The 17264-nt window shown below is 57.9% G+C and overlaps 2 protein-coding genes across 2 annotated transcripts in view; one reads left to right on the plus strand and one right to left on the minus strand.

The window, feature by feature from the left end:
- Positions 1-3847: 3847 nt before the first annotated feature.
- DBF4B (DBF4 zinc finger B) lies at positions 3848-16645 on the minus strand. Its single transcript, XM_027667910.1, has 11 exons — positions 16458-16645; positions 13544-13735; positions 12127-12177; positions 11440-11509; positions 10510-10580; positions 9750-9786; positions 7791-7836; positions 6865-6981; positions 6563-6683; positions 5777-5886; positions 3848-5257 (listed from the first exon to the last, which is right to left on the minus strand). Exons 1-11 carry the CDS (start codon positions 16572-16574, stop codon positions 3892-3894), a joined length of 2298 nt encoding a protein of 765 aa, XP_027523711.1. The 5' UTR covers positions 16575-16645; the 3' UTR covers positions 3848-3891.
- A 190-nt stretch (positions 16646-16835) lies between these two features.
- The window catches only part of CCDC43 (coiled-coil domain containing 43), an 8717-nt gene continuing 8288 nt past the window's right edge, over positions 16836-17264 (plus strand). Inside the window, exon 1 of the mRNA XM_027667911.1 lies at positions 16836-17075. Coding sequence (XP_027523712.1) covers positions 16851-17075 — 225 coding nt within the window. The 5' untranslated portion in view covers positions 16836-16850. The remainder of the gene's footprint in view (positions 17076-17264) is intronic.

Consider the following 17264-nt stretch of genomic DNA (forward strand, 5'->3'; position numbering starts at 1 on the left):
ACTGGGCTGGACGAGCCAGTGCCAGACCCCCCAGGCAGCATCGGACGGTGTCCTCCCCCAGCCCAGACAGTACAGGAGCACCAGGACTTGATCCCCCCAGTCAGTACTGGAGCCTCCGAGGTCTGGACCCCCCAGGCCAAAAGCAGACCCTCTCCAGGCACTACTGCCCCCCAGACGGTGCAGGACTCCCTCCACACACAGCAGTACCAGCCCCTCCAGCTGGTACCAAACCCTTCCACATCATTATCAGGCTTCCCAGCTGGAATTGGAGCCCCCCAGGCTGTACAGAGCCCCCTCAGCTGGTACCGAGTCCTTGAGTGGTCCTCAGCCCCGAGTTGGTCCCCAGCCAGCCCCGGAGCCCCTCTGGACTGTACTGGAGCTGGTACCAGGCTCCCAACCAGTATCAGGGCCCCTGACCATTATCAGAGCCCCCCATCCAGTACCACCCCCCAGCTGGGATTGAGCCCCTCACTAGTCCCGAGTCTGGTGCAGATTTTGGCTGTGGGAACCCAGCCCTGGAGCCAAGGGGGGTCCCAGGGGAGGGTACTGAGACCAGGGGTGCTGGTGCCCACGGCAGTGGGGGCACAGGGCAGTTCTAGCCCATCCCCAGTGCGTGGGCAATATCACCTCAGGAAGCACCCGAGCCACGACCCCCCCATGAGTTGCTCTGATTTCAGGGGATGCTGCAAGGCTATATACCCCCTGGGGATAATGAAACAATTTTTGGAGAGAGAAGCCCCAAATAACTCCTGTTAATTGCAGCTGGGGGGGGGGGGGGGGGCACCGCACCGGGGAAGGGAAAGCCCAGCCGGGGGGGGGAGGCAGCACAGCCCCAGGTATCCACAGGAGGGGCCATCCTGGGGGGGAACAGGGGCTCTGAGCCCCAGGTGGTGGATGTTGCTAAAAAGACCAGGCTGGTGGTTTCACTTCACATCCCTCACCCTTTTCCAGGATGACTCACCCCCATTTAGACCTTTTGGGCCCATTTTGTGTTACCACTCCAGCAAGTCCCTCCTGTGCCCCCTGGCATCAGGCTCCAGCCCCCTCCTGGTGCAGTCAGCACTCAGGGGGGCTCCTTGCATCCCCCAGGGGCACCCTCACACCCCTCCTCCTCCCAGCCCCTCCCACGGTGAATCCCGGTGTCCCAGCCCCGGCTCCAGGGAGCTGTGCCAGTCTCTGTCCCCTCTCCCTCTTTTCCAAGCCCCTGCCTCCAGCCCCCCTGTGCCTGCACCCTTCTGACCCCAGGGCTTCCATGTCCACCTTTGGGTGTCCAGGGGCAGCTCTGCAGCCCAAACCCAAACCATGGGAGCAGCTGCTTTGTCTGGCCGGGACGTTCCTGGGGTGTTTTCTGCGGTGAGTTACAAAGGGAGGGTGACACGGGTCCCTCCTGCCCACACCAGAGCCCACCTGGACACTCTCTACACCAGCCCTGCCCTGCTTTTTGTCACTTTGGGGCAGAAGGGGGGGGGGGGCAGAAGGAGGTAGGGGTGTGAGGGAAGGCAGGATGGGGCAGGGAGTGGGGAGGGGGACAAGCCCCGGCCCCGTCCTGTCCCTCCTGAGCTCTGCAGCTCAGCCCGTTCCCATCAGCACGGGCAGAGCTTTAACAAGCAAACCCCACAGCAGCCCGGGCTGGAGGGGGCAGGTTCAGCTCAGCCTGGTTTGAGCAGAGAGGAGCTCTAAGGGTCATGCTCAGACTGGGGGGGCTCAAGGCCCCCCCAGCATCCCCAGTCTGTGGTTGGTACACTCCCCAGCACCAGTGACCCCCAGTGCCTGAGCAGCACCTCGGGGGCAGGTGAGACTGGATCAGCCCCACCCCTCCCCCCTTGACAGCACGGGGCAGGCAGAGCTTCCAAGCTGAGACCTGCTCTTGGACCTTCCTCTTCCTCTGCCCAATGGGAGAAGGAACCTGCAGTGGAGCTGATCCAGCACCTGCTCAGCACCTCAGGAGGTCTGTGACGGTGCCAGCCCGAGGGGGCACAACCTTTCCTGGTGCCCTCCTCGCCACCACAGGGACAAAGGGGTGCTTGGCCAGAGAGGGTCTACACCAGGTGACAATGAGCAACCTGGGCTAGTGGAAGGTGTCCCTGCCCGTGGCAGGGGATTGAAGCTGGATGGACTTAAGGTTCCTTCCAACCCAAACCATTCCAGGATTTGGTATCTCCAGCCAGCACATCTGACCCAAGGCCTCCAGTGTCCCCAAGCCAGGGACCCCCACATAAGTCACTGGTCAGGTGAGGAGGGGACAGGCAGCAATCAGGGCTCCCTCTCCCCTCCGTGGGAGGGCCAGGCTTGGTGAAGGACAATCAGTCACCCCCCTGCTGATCTCCCAGGGCAGCTCATGGCCTCCTCCATCAAGGAACACTGCCATGAATTATCTCAGTGTCCTCAGGGGACAACCTGGAGCTCTGAGCCCCAGAGGGCCTGGAGGGGCCATTCCCAGGACACCCTCTTGGCTGCCAGAGGGGCACAGAGTGGTCACTCCCTAAGGAGGCTGAGCACACCAGGGTGGTGGCTGGTTGGTGCTCCAAGCCCCTCTTGACCTCTCTCCCAGGAATTACCTTCCTGCTGGACAGTCAGTGGCACAGGGACATCTCCACAGCAGAGGCCTGTGCTGGGCAGGGTTCAGCTCCCACAGCAGCTTTGATCAGCCCTTTGTTACCTGTGCAGGGGCTCCAGCAGGTAAAGAACTGGAGTTTGGCTGTTGTACTGAAGGATTTCTCTCAGGAGGAACCTCTGAAGCCTCCTGTCTCGCAAATCTGCTCCCAGCAGGGCTACCTGATCCTGCTGCTCAGGACTTCCTTTGAGCCTTGAGTGAAGGAGGGATGGTTGTCCCTCACTCAAGGACTGAACATCTCCAAGGACAGACAGACCTCAGCTCCTCTGGGTGCCTGGCCTGGGGCTGTCCCACCCTGCTGGGCACTGAACAGCTCCTTTTCCCAATCTGCACATGGAAGCCCCACCTTGGGACACACCTGGCACCACAGGAGGGTTGGCTCCCTCCAGTTTGGAACTGCCCTTCAAGAAGGGCTGTCTAAAAGGCTGCTTTTAGACACCCCAGAACCTCCTCCCCTTGGGCCCATGCCCAGGAGAGGTCAACAGGCTCCTTCCAACTGCTCTCCAGTTACTCCACATCCTTCCTTACTGGGGGCCACCCCTGCACTGGCTACAACAGTTTCCCAGAGCTTGCTGACCACATTCCTCTGGCAAACCACACATGGGGTGATGTTCTGTGGCTGGAAACACCACCGCCCAGCACCCACAGACCCCCTCCAGCAAGGCCTCTCTCCACCCCACCTCTGCTGCTGGAAGTTTCACAGAATTTGGCTGTGCTTTGGCCACCAGACACATTCCAGTGTATGGCAGGATCTCACCTTCCACTTTATTACAAATTTTAAAAGTTTGCTAAAAAACACCAAACCAACCATGTTAAAACCATGTGAAAAACATCTGTAAATTCTCAAAGACAAACCCCCCAAACCACGTGAGGAGCAAAAATCTCACCCCCATGACCCTCCCCTCCCAAGTCTTGGCACCTGCTTTCACTCTGGAAGGGCAAAGAACATATTCCTGCTGAAGAGAGACTTCCAGAGGGACCACTGTGTCAGCAGCTCCATGAGGAGCTAGAGGAAGCTGCTGGCTCTAAACATGGCTAGCAGAGAGGAGGGAAGATCCCAGCCCAGAACACAGCCAGTGAAGACACTGCATCCCCACCAGTTCCCAACAGCAGAAGGCAGTCTCCAAGCTGCTGGTGGTGCCGACTTCACGCTGATGGTCCTCACTCCAGCTCTTGGATGTGCTTCCTGGTCCTGACATGGAGGCTGGCTTGGCCAAATCCCTTTCCAGCCCCTTCTCATCTCCCACTTTGGTCCAGAGAGCAGCCAGGAGGTGGTTTTAGCTTGTCCAGCTGCCACAAAATGTCTCAAATACAGGGAAAGGGGCTCCTCTGGTGTCCGTGCAGCAGGTCCGGCAGCTCCCGCTCTCCTGGCCCGCCCAGCCCGGCTCCAGGTCCCGCCGGAGCACTGAGCACAGCCGGGACTCGTACCCGCTGTCCCTGCCCCTGCCGTGTGTCCTCTGGAGCACGTCCCTGTCCACAGCTGGGATCCTGCTGCCCTGGACACCCGTTGGCAGGGGGAGCAGCTGCACATCCCACTCTGACTCGGAGGAGCTCCTGCCGACGCCGGGAACAGCCCGTGTGCTCTGTGTGCTCTGGGCAGGAGGGGGAAGGAGCCCAGGGCACGATGCCCGCTCTGTGCTGTGCCCGGGGAGCTCAGGAGCTTCGGGGGCTGCTTTTTCTGCCGCCCTGACACAGACTGAGCAGCAACATCTGGCCCCAGCCCCGGGCGGTGTGGGAGAGGGCGGGCGGCCAGCGGGGCAGCTGCTCCCGTTGCTCACTGTGCTCTCCAGATCCAGGCTGCTCCCATTCCCGGGGGTGGCACAGTCCCCTTGGAGCTGCTGCCCTTGGGATCTCACACTCGCCCCGCTCCAGCCACGCTCGCTGACGGTGCTGGCTGGAGCGGCTCCTGCAGGATCCACAGCTCCCAGGGATCCCGGGTCCCCAGGGCTCCTGCCCAGGCACGGATCCAAAGCCAGGGAGCCACGAGGTCTGCTGCAGAGTTGTGTGTGCAGGGACAGCCTGCCAGCCTCTGTCACACCGGGCAGGCCTGGCTCAGACATCTGCCCTGCACCCTGTGCCCCCAGCCCACCACGCACCGGGTCCTCCTGCTCCCCCTGCTCCAGCCTGGGCCTCTTCCCCACCTGGCAGCTCTGGCTGGGGGACAGCAGGCGCTTCCTGGGGACAGGCAGTGCCTCTGGGGGGTGGCTCACAGACCCAGGCAATTGCTGGCCACGAGGTTCAGATGCAGGAGCAACTGCCTGTGTGACAGGAGCAGCCCCTGCACAGGATTCCCAGCCTGGGGCAGGGGCCGAGCCCAGACCTGCACCCCCCAGCCCAGCGCCCTCCGTGGTGCCAGGGGCAGCACAGACCTGCCCCCTGAGCTCTGCTCCCCTGGGCAGCCCAGCAGAGCTGTGTTCTGACAGCCCCCCTCCTTCTCTGGGACCTCTGACCCTGTCCCCAGGCAGGCAGGGGGAACATCCCTTGATTTTCAGGTCGTGATCCTGCTCCATATCCATTACCAGTTCCACAGCACCCTGCTCAGGCTGCTCCCTTTCCTTTCCCAGCTCTGTCAGCATCTCCACTCCTCCAATAACATGTGCTTGAGGCACTAAATGTTCATCTGCCAGGCAGGACTGTGGCACCCTGAGAAGAACCATCAGTTAATGCTCATCCAGGCCCAGCAACACCCTCCCCCAGCGAGACGAGGCCTCTCCTGCAGCACACGGTGTTTGCAGCCCTTGCTCAGGAGCAGGGGAGGAATTTCAGCCTGGTGAGGCTCAGCAGTGACACTGCTGCTGGCAGGGGAGATGGGCAGCATGAGGGATCTCAGCCTCCCCACAGCCCAGGGCTTGGGCACAGGGCTGCTACAGAGCCGTGGGGTTTGTGTCAGACATGGGGACAGAAGGGGTGGGCTCAGCTACCCTTTTGTAGTTTAGGAGGCACTAGAAGTCCACGGGGAGTTCCCTGAAGCAGCAAACCCATGGAAATGCAAGAACAGCTCCTATGGCTTGTCTAAGCTTTGCCTGGCAGGTCCAGGTTGGTCCTGCTGCAACCTCTGCTCTGGCTGCCCAATTCCCTGGCACAGGGACCCCGTTCCCATGAGTGTGCCATGGACCATCCTGCTGTTTTGGGCTCCAGGAGTTACCAGACCCCCAGACTTACCTGTCTGAGCACTGCACGAAGCTGCTGGTGATCTGTGAGATGACATGATCCACGGGGATGTACTGGGAGTCATCCTGGGCAAAGCGCTGGTGCCGGGAGCTCTGGAGGTGCTGGAGGGGGGCAGAGGCCCTTTAGCAACATTTAAAGTTTTCCCAGGAGGGGAATTTGCAGTAACAGGCACTTCCCACAGCCTGACAGACTAGAGGGCAAACTAGAGCCATTGTTTGGGAGCAGGTTTGGACCCCTTGGCCACACTGTCCCCCCTGGTTGTGGGGGGGTCCCATTCCCAGACACCCCTGGATGAGGAGGCTGTGTCCACACCCAACAGCAGCCACAGCCTCCCCAGCAGCAGGGAAGACAGACTCCAACAAGACTGTCTGTCAATGAAGGCTGGGCTCTGAAAGCCACGTTATTTGGCACCTTCCAGGAGATAAAAAAACCTTTTCCCAACTTTCAAATCTGCCTGTGCCCCATGACTGCCATGGAACAGGCTCCTCACCTTATGGATCAGGGAACAGGATGATTCTTGAGGCTCTCCCAGCCCAAGAGATGAGCATGTCATGCTCCAATCTTCAAAAACAGTGTGCCCAGACCAGGTCAGAGCAGAGATATACCATGTTCCCATCTACAAGGCAGATCCTACTGGATACCACAAGGGATACAACCTGGATAGAACGGTTCCTTCTGAAGGAGTTCATGGTGCTAACGGGCATGACATGATTGACAAAAGCCACTGAGTGACCCCCATAACTTTGGCAAGGAATTGGATGCCAGTGGAACCTTTACCTTGTGCAGCTCTTCGAAGGTCTCCTGGCAGCACTCACAGAATCCCCTCCGTTTCCTGGGCACTGGGGTGGAGCGGGGGCTCTTCCCTCCGTCACTGCGCAGGGCACGGCCTCCTGCCCCCCTGGGAGGGACAGCAAAGGTCACCCTGCCCTGGCAGCACCAGCAGGGACTGTGCTGCCTCTGAACCCAGCACAGGGCTCCCTGTGCCCCCATCCAGAAGGCAGTAGGCTCCCAGATCCCAGGAATCATCAGTGAGAAGGAGAGTTGGGTTAAAAACTTGCGCAGAAGGAGCTACATCTTACCTGGCTTGGCAGGAATTCGAGAGGCTTTTCAGAGGCTCAAATGGGCTGGAGCTTTTGGGAGCCAGGAAGTTCAGGTCAGGAAAGCTTTGGAACTGGTGATGGAAGGGCCGGAATTGCCTGAAAGCAGCAGATCAGGACATCAGTCTCCTGGCAGGGACAGCTTGGTCACAGAGCTGTGCCCCCCACAGAGGGGCTCAAGGTGCTGTCCCATTTATGAAGAGACACTGCTCATTGCTCTCCTCTGGATGTGCCAGAACTGCCCTTTCTTAAACGAGATTCCCAGTAACGGCCCTGATGGGGCATGTTCTGGACAGGAGGCAGGTTTGCCTGCCCAGCCAAACCCCAGCTTTTGCCCTGGGGCACAGCAGGGCAGCATCTCCGGCTACAGCAGCACAGGATGGTTTTGGTTCCCAGACCACATCTCTCCCCTCACACTTCAGTGCATGTAGCACATAAAACCGAATATTTGACTCTGAGTTGCCCCAAGTGTTGCCTTCAGGATAATTAATTGGCCCAGCGGATACTGTTAGAGTTACAGGCTTGTCAGAAACACCACAGGATCAGGTCCCCTGTGCTGAGGGCTGTAATCAAGTTACAGGCCCTGACCTCCTGTGCTTCAATCTCCTTCCTCAATGCACGGGGCTCGAGTGGATTAAGTGACCTGACAAGGATCACACATGGAACCCGAGCAAGGAAGGAAACTGTTGTCAAGTCTCGTTTAACACCTTTTTTCCCCTGACACACGAGCCACCTGGATTGTTTCTCCAAACTCCACCTGCCTCCCTCTAGGAGAGGGTCAGCTTCCCAGTGTGGAACAGGGTCTGCCCTGTGGGCAGAACAGTCACTGGGAATGAAACCAGTGAAGGATTCCCTCCCTGGGAGCCCCCCAGGTTTTAAGGTATGTTATTTAGAAAGGTTGCATTTACCTGCTCTGGTCTTCAACCTTCAGAAAAGGGGGCTTCAGCCTTCCTCCTAGAGAGAAATGTGGTTAGAAGTTTTCGTGGCCCAATTCCCAACTTAGTCACTCATTTCCCAACAGAACTGGGCTACAGAGCTGAGCTCATCAGAACTTCTGACACTGGTGAATGCCAAGTGATGGCTGAGCACAGCTAAACCAGCTCTTTGGGTGATTCTTCAACAGCCCTCAGAGTGTGCAGTGGGGGGACCAAACCCCAAAGCAGCCCAACAATGGGACATGTCCACCTTTGGAAAAGCAACCAGCCAACCCTCACACCCTTAATGCCTCCCCAGCCTTACACTGGCCCAACCCTGAGCCTTCTGACTCGAGCCCTAAGAACTGTCACATCCTCTCCTCGGTGTGGCCACGGCACACGAGGGAGGAGGTCACCAGCAACAAACTGCAGCAGCAGCACAGGCTCAGAGCTCTGCACCAACCTTCCCTCACCTTTTCCTCCACCCACCCTGAAACAAGAGCCTGGAGCTCAAACCAGCTCAGGCCAGGATGGTGAAATCAAAGCAGTAAGAGCTGCTGGAGACAAACCAAGGTGCTGCACAGCCAAGCCTGGCACCAGAACACTACTCGAGAGCAGAATCTGGCCTTCACTCGTCCCTGAGGAGGGCAAACAGCAGCTTTGCTTCCTACAGAGCCATAAAATGCATGAAGGGAGCAGAAGAGCAGTGCACTGAGGGAAAAGGTTTTCAGAGCCAGGCTGGGGGGAGAAGATCCCAGGTCCCTCCTGCCCCACAGGTATGTTCCTCTCACAAGTGATAACATTACTCACCTTGGAAACCCGAGTACTGATCTGCCTAAGAAACAAATAAGCCCCAAGGTGTTCCCACAGGGAGTCTGCCTGACCCTGAAACCAAGCCTCTCCTGCCTCCCTTGCTGCCTCTGAAGGGCGAGGAGGTTTGTTTTCTCATGATCCTGGCACTCAGAGCTATTTTTTCCAGAGATATTTCACCCTCCTTCCCCAGAAAGGCTGAGCCCACCTGTCCTCACCAGCAGCTCCTCGAGCCTCACCCTCCACTTGCATTAAATGTGCTGCTACGTCACCCCAGCAGCTATTTCAGTGCTGGATCGAGTTTTTCCTGCGTAAATGCTGCCAAATGCTCAGCACTTCTGAGGGTGAGGCCGTGTTGAGGTCCCAGCTCCAGCTCAGGCGGGTGCACAGGCCCGAGCAAACAGCTCTGCTGTCACTGCGAGTCCCCAGGCCAGGCTCAGAGTGTGCCACAGCTCAGAGCCTGCAGCATGATCTGCCTTATCCAACAGCTTCTCCAGCCTTTTTTCAGCACCTTCTCCCCACCCCAAACTGGGAAATAACCTCCCAGGTGTCACACACACAATCCAGGTTGGAGGCTGCTCCAAGATGTTCCCCTGCGTTCGCTCTCCAGCGCGGAGTCACACAGGGCCCAGATGAACTGACGTCAGCAGTGCCAATCTCAGCCCCACAATTGGCTCTGGTCTAATTGCAGATGAGGACCTGGTTGTTCCCCCCTCCCTCCTCCCTTTGGAAGCGTTCTCCCAGGATTGGTGTCTCAGCAGCACATCTCAGCCCAACAGCAGTGAGTGGGCTGGAGGAACACGCTCTCCTCTGTAGGATGCATTATATTCCTCGAAACCTCCTCTGAGCTGCTGGATTCAGTGTGCAATAACACAGTTCTCAGGTGCCTCAGGATTCTGGGAGCTGGCAGAAAAGGGTTTACGGGATTTTTAAGAACACTGCCCCGAAATCAAAGGTCCTCAGCTGTGGCTGCAGCCACTCCCACTCCGACAAGGAGTAACAGAACCCCTTCAAGGCAAACTGCCATAAGAGTTGGCATATTTTGGGATTGCTGAAGCTCCAGATGGATTTCAAATTCTAAATGAGGCTTCTGCAAGCAGTTCCACATCTGAGCACAAACAGGAGCACAACTTCCAGGCCTACCTTTGTGAATTTTGGATCCAGAGGCAAGGCATTTCCCCTGGAGGAGAAAGGGACACATTTAGCACGGGAACAGCACAGGCAGAGCTGCAGTTCCTCATCCCAGACCAGCAGCAGCCTCACCCACCATCCCAGAGCTCCTGCATCACCACCCAGAACACTTCCCCTCATTTTGTCTCCCAAGTTACCCAGACTTAGTTTAAATAGAACACACAGGCCTTGCATCCCACCCTCCCCCTGACCTCCCCAAGGCATTAAAAATCCTTCAGGAAGCCAGTTTACCAGCCACATCACCTCCTTATTTTGCTTTGCTTGCATGTGTGGCTGTTGCTTTCCCTATTAAATCATCTCTATCTCAATCCATGAGTTCTCTCAGTTTTTCCTCTCCCAGTTCTCTCCCAATCCCACCTGGGGGGATGAGAGTGACTCTGTGGGGTCAAGTTGCCATCTGAGGTTGGAAGATGACAAACCCTTCGTCCCTTGTGAGCCAAATTCAGGATTAGCTGTGCTACAGATGTTAATAGTTATGAAACAGCTGCCTCATTCTCATCTGACTTTATCCCCAACTTTATAAAAGGAAAAATTCTTTGAATTTTGTCATCTCCCTCACCAAACAGAAGCACTAGATTGCCCAGTGCTGGACGGGATCCAGCACTGGGATCACCCTCCTGACTGGCCCATTGGCACTGGAGGAGCTACAAGGATTGTTCAGAGCTACCCAGGGGCCGTGAGCTCCCGAAATTGGCCGGAGTTAAGTTGTTACCTCCGTCTTCTGGCAGTGTTTCCTCACTCCCGAGATGGCTTCCAGCAGCTGCTGGGCATAGGACAACATTTCTGTGCAGGTGGGATGTCAAGGAGCCAGAGCTCAGCAAGGGCAGGGAGCTGTTCCCCTCTCACTCAGCACAGTCGCCCACGGCACCGGGAATGCTGGAGCCTGAAGCCCTGGTAGAGAATCCATCCCCCACCCAGGGAACTGGCCCAAGATGAAGCCAAGAGACACTTTGAGGGACAGCCCCCCCTTTGCTCTCTGGCAGAGCTGGAGGCTGTGGGGCTCTGCAGAGAGCAGACAGTGGCAGGGGTTTGCAGCACGGAGAGCAGCCCCGGGTCTGCCAGCCCTGCCAGGCTCCGTGGCTCAGCAGAGCTCAGGGACAGGGCAGCAGCGCCTGCACCACGCTCCAGACAGGCTGTATGTCACTGTCACCAGACACTCAGGAACCTTTTACTCCAGACCTATTATTAGAACCAGAGTCCCACCATCTGTCTTGCCCATCACCCCCTCCCCATCCATCACGGGGACAGGGAGAGCCTTCCAGCACAGGCCCTCAAACACCAGCACTGCCTAATTAAAACCGACCAAACCCTGCCCTTATCGTGATCTGTGCTTCCAGGTTAATTAGTAAAAATGGTCTTTTTGGAGCAAATTGATGCACTGACCAAGCTATCAACATTTTCAATGTTACAGGTTCAGTACATGAGGATGTACCCCATGTTTGCTGCTGGCAGGGGGATGTTCTGTACACAAAATTAACCTGCTGTTGGGGGTCAGACCCAGCCTCAGCCAGCACGGCATCAGCCCAGTATATTTGCTTGCAGCCTCTCCCTTCTGTTCCACACTCCTGACATCACTCCTGCTCCACCTGTCTCACAGATCCCTGATTTCCAAGAGCCTCGTTCCACCCCCAGTTAAGGATACCATCCACGTGCAGGATCTGGACTCCCCACAGGCGAGCGTTGGCGAGGATGCTGCTGCCACTGCAGGTGTCCTGCACAGAGAGGGTTGGCAAAGCACAGCTCAGAGCAGGGACATGTGCAGCTCTAAATTGAGCTTAGACTTAGGGTTTTTTTTTTCCTGCTGCCCAACTGACAGACCACTGCATAGCTGTTATTAAAATCAGGACACAGCAGAAAAGGTTTGAACTCATGCTTTATCAATCCCAAATTAACAGCAGCACCTGGGGCAAATTTTTAATCCCTGTTACAGCATGAGCTTCTAAGTGGGCACTGAGATTGGTTTGGAGTGACATCAGGGAAAGGACTGCAGGGAGCCTTTTGTCCCAGCTATGTGGCTTTAATTCTTTTTAGGCTAAAAATTCATCTAACAATAATTCTCTTGTCCTGAGCACCCAGATTGCTGGGACAGGCCTCAGAGGTTGGATGTCGCCCATCCAGGACGGATGGCACAGCTCCACAAGGAGCAGTGACAGGAGGATTACACAACATTCTGCAGGCCACAAGCAACTGCTCCGTGCCTTTCCTGGCCCCAGGATGTGCCCTGTCAGCAGGGCAGGGGCTCTGCAGGAGGGCTGGCACTGGTTCTGCACTGCTCAGCAGAGCTCTGAGCACACCCCACCTGAGGGGAGCCCGGCCACGTGCTGCTCACCTGGTTCTTCATGGCCTTCTGCAGCAGCTCCTTCCCCCGGCTCAGCAGGGCCTGGAGAGAGGAGACACAGCCCAGGTTATGGCAGTGGGAATGATTCCTGGGGACACCCCCACACTGCTGGGGAGCAGGGCCTGGCCAAGGCTCCTCTCACAGGCAGTGGGAATGAGCACTTCCAGGGAGCAAACCCGCAGAGCCCCACTGGCTCTGCACTCACAGCACCAGCCAAGGCCTGGAATTATCGACCAGCAGTGAAGGCTCCAGAGTGAGCCAAGAGGAAGCAGTGATTTAGCTTGGAAACTGCTGCTGCATCATGGAATTGTTCAGGCTGGAAAAGCTCTCTAAGGTCATCCAGTCCAACCATTCCTGCAGCACTGCCAAGGCCACCACTAACCCGTGTCCCCAAGTGCCACATCCACACAGCTTTTAAATCCCTCCAGGGATGGGGACTCCACCACTGCCCTGGGCAGCCTGTTTCAAGGCCTGAACAACCCTTTCAGTGGAGAAATTTTCCCAAATATCCAGCCTGAACCTCTCCTGGCACAACTTGGGGCCATTCGGTCTTGTCCTGTCACTTATTACCTGGGAGAAGGAACTGACCCCCACCTGGCTCCACCCTCTGTCAGGGAGTTGAACAAGTAAGATCCCCCCTGAGCCTCCTTTTCTCCAGGTATCCCAGCATGCTGGCCAGGGTTAGAAACATTCTCACTTCCCTTCCTGGGAACAGAGTCTCATTGGCAAGCCAGTGGGCTCAGACCAGTTCAGCTCTTGGTAAGACAAGGGGACAGTGCTGTGAGCAAGGGCAGGGACAAACACTGGGTGCAGCCCCTGAGGCTCAGGTTTCCCACTGCAGGGGGTCCAGCTCCAGGCTGGCAGAGATGCCTCGGGCCTGGAGTGGGGCAGCAGCCTCTCCCCAGTCACAGCTTCCAGCAGACTCCACTTTCCAAGAAGGATGTTGGCGTTTGGCCTCAAGCACTGCCGAGCAGAAAGCCCAGCTCTGACAGGGTAAACAAGATCCAGAAAAACCCCTTGTTGGAGGAGATCCCTTGTGGGTCTCCTCCCAGGTTACAGTGGCCTTGCCCTGTGTCTGTGAATACACATCCACAGCCTGCAATGGTTTTATCTGGTCAACAGTTCTCTGGCTTCTCCAGCCACACCTCTGCCCTTCCCTGGGGAAGCCAGCCAAGCCCTCCATTTCCTCTGCCATTCCAGCAGATTTCCTTGATCCCATCCCAAAGCTGTGACATGCACATTTGAGAGGAGAATGATGGCAGATAAAAGGAACACAGGCACAAACAGGAACAGCCAGAGCAGGGCAAAAGACCCCAGAGCAGGACTGACTTCACCTCCCAACACCGGTTGTACTCTACAGACCCCTTGGCACGAACTTGGAGGTGGCCAAAGCCTTTACAGCTCTTACAGTGTCTGGTGGCTTCTGGTGAGGTCTGGGTGGGTTCCCTTTGAAGGCAGCAGGCCCTGAGCTCGTGGGTTTGGTGTCTCCTGAAGTTGGGTTGCTCTGCTTCCCATCCCCAGTCCTGGCTCTGTCCCGTTTGGCCTCTTTGTTGCTGGACACCACGTACGTGACTTCTTTGCTGAGGAAGCTCTCGGTCACCTGCAGACACAGAACAGAGAAGCTCTGAAAGTGTCCAACTGTAAGCTGAAAGGGCCCTGCTAAACAAAACCACTGCCTCTAGTTTAACCCCCCACACACTGAGGGGCTGCTGGAAGCACTCATGCCTACAAGCATTCTTTCCTCCATTCCACACTGCTGTCTCCCAGGAGGAGCAGACACTGTCATGCTCAGGGAGCGCAGGCCCCGGACATGCACAGCAGAGAGTCACCAAAACCTTCAGATCCAGACACCCACAACTGTCCACCATCACCTACTCCTCAAGCAGTGGTTTCAGAAAAAGGCAATAGTTGAGAAAAAGGCCCTGGACATTGTGAGTCAGGGCGGAGGAGCTCTGTCCTCAGGAGAACAGGATGTGTTTTAGCAAAATAAAGGAGAAAGGGAACAGCTGGTACGAGCAGCTCCACACAGAACAGGGCAGGAGGGAACCAGAACACACACAGGAGCTACCAGTCCAAGGAAGAGCTGGAAACCAGAAGTTGGGACACTAATGGTATTATAAGGCCATAATGACTTGGCTTCTCAGAAGCTGAGCAGAAGGCAGACACTAACACATGGGTATGAGGCCTCCAGGAAGACAAAGATCTGGGCAGTCCAAAACTTCAGGTGCTGAACAAGCTGGTTCTGCTCCTTTACAGAATCCCCACAGATCAAGATCCCAGACCCACCCATGGGAAGTGCCAAAGGGACAGTGGAGGCTGCCCTGCAAGAGTGACCTGTGTTACAGGAGCTCAATGAGGCTGGAAGCACAGAACAGAGGAAATCCCAACATCCTCGTCCAAATACCACTCCAGGGTGTCACCAGCCCCGTGCCAAGGTGAAGCTCAAGGAGCCACATGCAAGTCCAAGGCCACAAGATGCCCTTAACTGTGCCCTGAACATCACACAGGACCTGGGCTGCGATAGTGCTGCCAAAGAGGTGCTTCACAGTTGGTGGCTGTGGTGGAGTTGGGTTCAGGATCTCCACAGAAGCAAGAGGAATGAGAACTCCACTCCCTGTGTGCCTCCTTTCAGACAGTGAGGTGAACCAGGATGGTGTTTGATAGGAATCAGAAGGACAAAAGAAGGCTAAAATTATTTCCAAGGGGCAGTTACATGGATAAAGAACTGACTGCCGGTTCTCAGACTTGAAGACGCACAACTAGATGAGATGCTGTGAGCAGAGTGTCCCTGAGTGTGGATGGCACAGCCAGGGGAGGGCAGAGACAAACCACTGAGTTCAGGATAGTGGTGCAATTACGAAAAGGGAAAACAGTGCAAGGCATTGCACTTCCCCACGTGTCTGTGCAGTCAACACATGACCCTGGCAGCAGATACAGCAGCGACAAGAATGAAGATTTCACCTCTGTGTGTACATTAAAGGATTTAAATGTTGGGGTGACATCAGACAATCACCTCAGAGAGACCAAAGAGCTTGAAAGCAAATAGTAACAACTGTTGGGACCAGACTGTGCACAGCAAAGACACAGAGATGAACCTGATGAACAACCAGGTACAGCCCCCGTGCTCAGCCCCAGCTCAGGGACTGAGGCGATGCTACTTTGTGAAGGGTCTTGAGAGAGGATATAAGGAATTCGTGAGGAATATAAGCAGCAAGGAAGCCTGGAGGCCATGAAGGACATCACATGGATCCACTCAAACAACAGCTTCACAGGGAAAAGGGTCCAGATGGTTTTTCTGGGAAAGCCACAAGAAAAGCACAAGAGCCTTGGCTGGTGCTTCCCTACTTTTACCCTATGCTGAATTCCATGTGGAAGTCCCACAGCTTCCCTAAAAAAATTAAGCTACCACAGGCTGTTGTGAGCGAGGGGTAGCCAGTTACCATCACCTAAAGGGTGTTCCCCATGTGCAGACAACCAGTTATCACTGACTGGAAGATGCTTCCATCACCAGGTAACCAGTTACCACCACCTGGGAGGTGCCCCCACGATTGGGCAACCAGTTCCCACATACTGGAAAGCGCTGCCAGGACCGAGTGACCCGTCACCCCTGTCTGGAAGGCACCTCCGAGGCCAGGGAACTGGTTACCACTGTCTGGAAGTTGCTCCCATGGTGGCCACCACCCCCCAGACGGTGCTGGCCGGACCAGGCAGCCCGGGAACCACCGAGAAGCTGGAGGGAGAGGTTTGCACGGAGCTGGTCCCGAGCAGGATGGTGGTACCCACAGACCCCCGAGGGACCCTCGGGGGCTGGAGGGCACGGGGATGGAGGGGTGTGATGGACTGAAATGTCGTTAATGTCAAGATCGTAGAAAGATGTTTTGTCAAACTGCAAAGACGGGGATGGGGGGGACAGGGATGGGGGACGATCTCCCCGCACCCCGAGGGGCTCCGGCTGCCAAAGGACCGGGGAGGGGAACAACACCAAACCACCGGGAAAAGGGAGAAACTCAGAAAAAGTTTTTTTAAAAACAGTAGAGAAAGAAAAGGGGCGAGAAGGGTGGGGGGGCCACCGCAGTCCCCAGCCACTGAGACCCCCGGGGGTCCCGGGAGCGGGGTGAGCGCATCCCGGGGACCCCCCTCCACCCCCGTCCCCGGGGGACCCCCCAGTCCCGTTCCCCCCCAGCTCCCGGGACCCCCTCTCTCAATCCCGGTTCCCCCTCCCCGGGCCACCCCTAGACCCGGGACCCCCCCAGTTCCCAGCCCCCTCCCGCCCCAGGCCCCCTCCTCGGCTCCGGGACCCGCCGGGCCCGGTCCCCCCTCACCCCGCCGAGCCGCTCGATGGCCTCCGCCAGGTGCCGGGCGCTCCTCCCGCCGGGCAGGTCGAGGTAGAAGGACTGTCCTCGGAGGGGCCGGGCGGCGGCGGGGGCCGGGCCCGCCATGGCGCTCTCAGGGGGGTTCGGTCCCGCCGCCTGTTCGCGTTTAAACTCCGCCGCCCGCCCCGCCCCGCACGGCGGCCGCGCGGGGCCCCGCCGCTGCCCGGGGGGAGGAGGAGCCGTGCGGGGGCACCGGGGGCACCGGGGGCACTCGGAATCACCCCCCGGTCCCGCCGCTCCCCTCGGGCACCGACCCCGACCCCCGGCCCCGCGGCTCCCGCCACCGCCACAACTCTGTCCCCCTGCGGCCGCCGTACTCCCCCACCCCTCCGCAGGCCCAAGATGGCGGCGCCCGGCGGGGCGGCCGCGGCCGCGATTCCGAACCAGATCCCGAACCAGATCCCGATCCCGGCCCCGCCGCCGTTCCCGGCCTGGCTCGCGGCGCGGCTGGACGCGCTGGGGCTGGACCGCGCCGTGTACGGCGCCTACATCGAGGGGCTGCTGCGGGAGGAGGAGAGCGACGAGGAGCGGCTGGAGGCGCTGCGGGCCGTGCTCGCCGCCTGCCTGGTGAGGGACGGGGGAACCGGCGGGGACCGGGGCAGGGGGGCCTCGCCGGGGCTCCCACACGGCCCGGGAGGTGACGCCAGCGGGGCTCCGTGGGGTCTGGCGGGGGACGGGGTGGGGCCAGGCGGGGCCGCTCCCGCGGAGCCCTGGGGTGGATCAGCCCCTTCCTGGGGTGCATAACCCCCTTCCCGG

The sequence above is a fragment of the Corapipo altera genome, unplaced genomic scaffold (genome assembly GCF_003945725.1).
Source record: "Corapipo altera isolate COAL_440 unplaced genomic scaffold, ASM394572v1 174, whole genome shotgun sequence".
Taxonomy (NCBI): domain Eukaryota; kingdom Metazoa; phylum Chordata; class Aves; order Passeriformes; family Pipridae; genus Corapipo; species Corapipo altera.

Coding starts and splice junctions, on each gene's coding strand:
- DBF4B (XM_027667910.1), bottom strand. CDS start 16,574: ATGGCGGGCCCGGCCCCCGCCGCCGCCCGGCCCCTCCGAGGACAGTCC. Junction 12,178..13,543: donor ACCAGAAGCCACCAGACACT/GTAAGAGCTGTA, acceptor TCCTCTCTCCAG/GCCCTGCTGAGCCGGGGGAA. Junction 7,837..9,749: donor TGGATCCAAAATTCACAAAG/GTAGGCCTGGAA, acceptor ATTTCTCTCTAG/GAGGAAGGCTGAAGCCCCCT.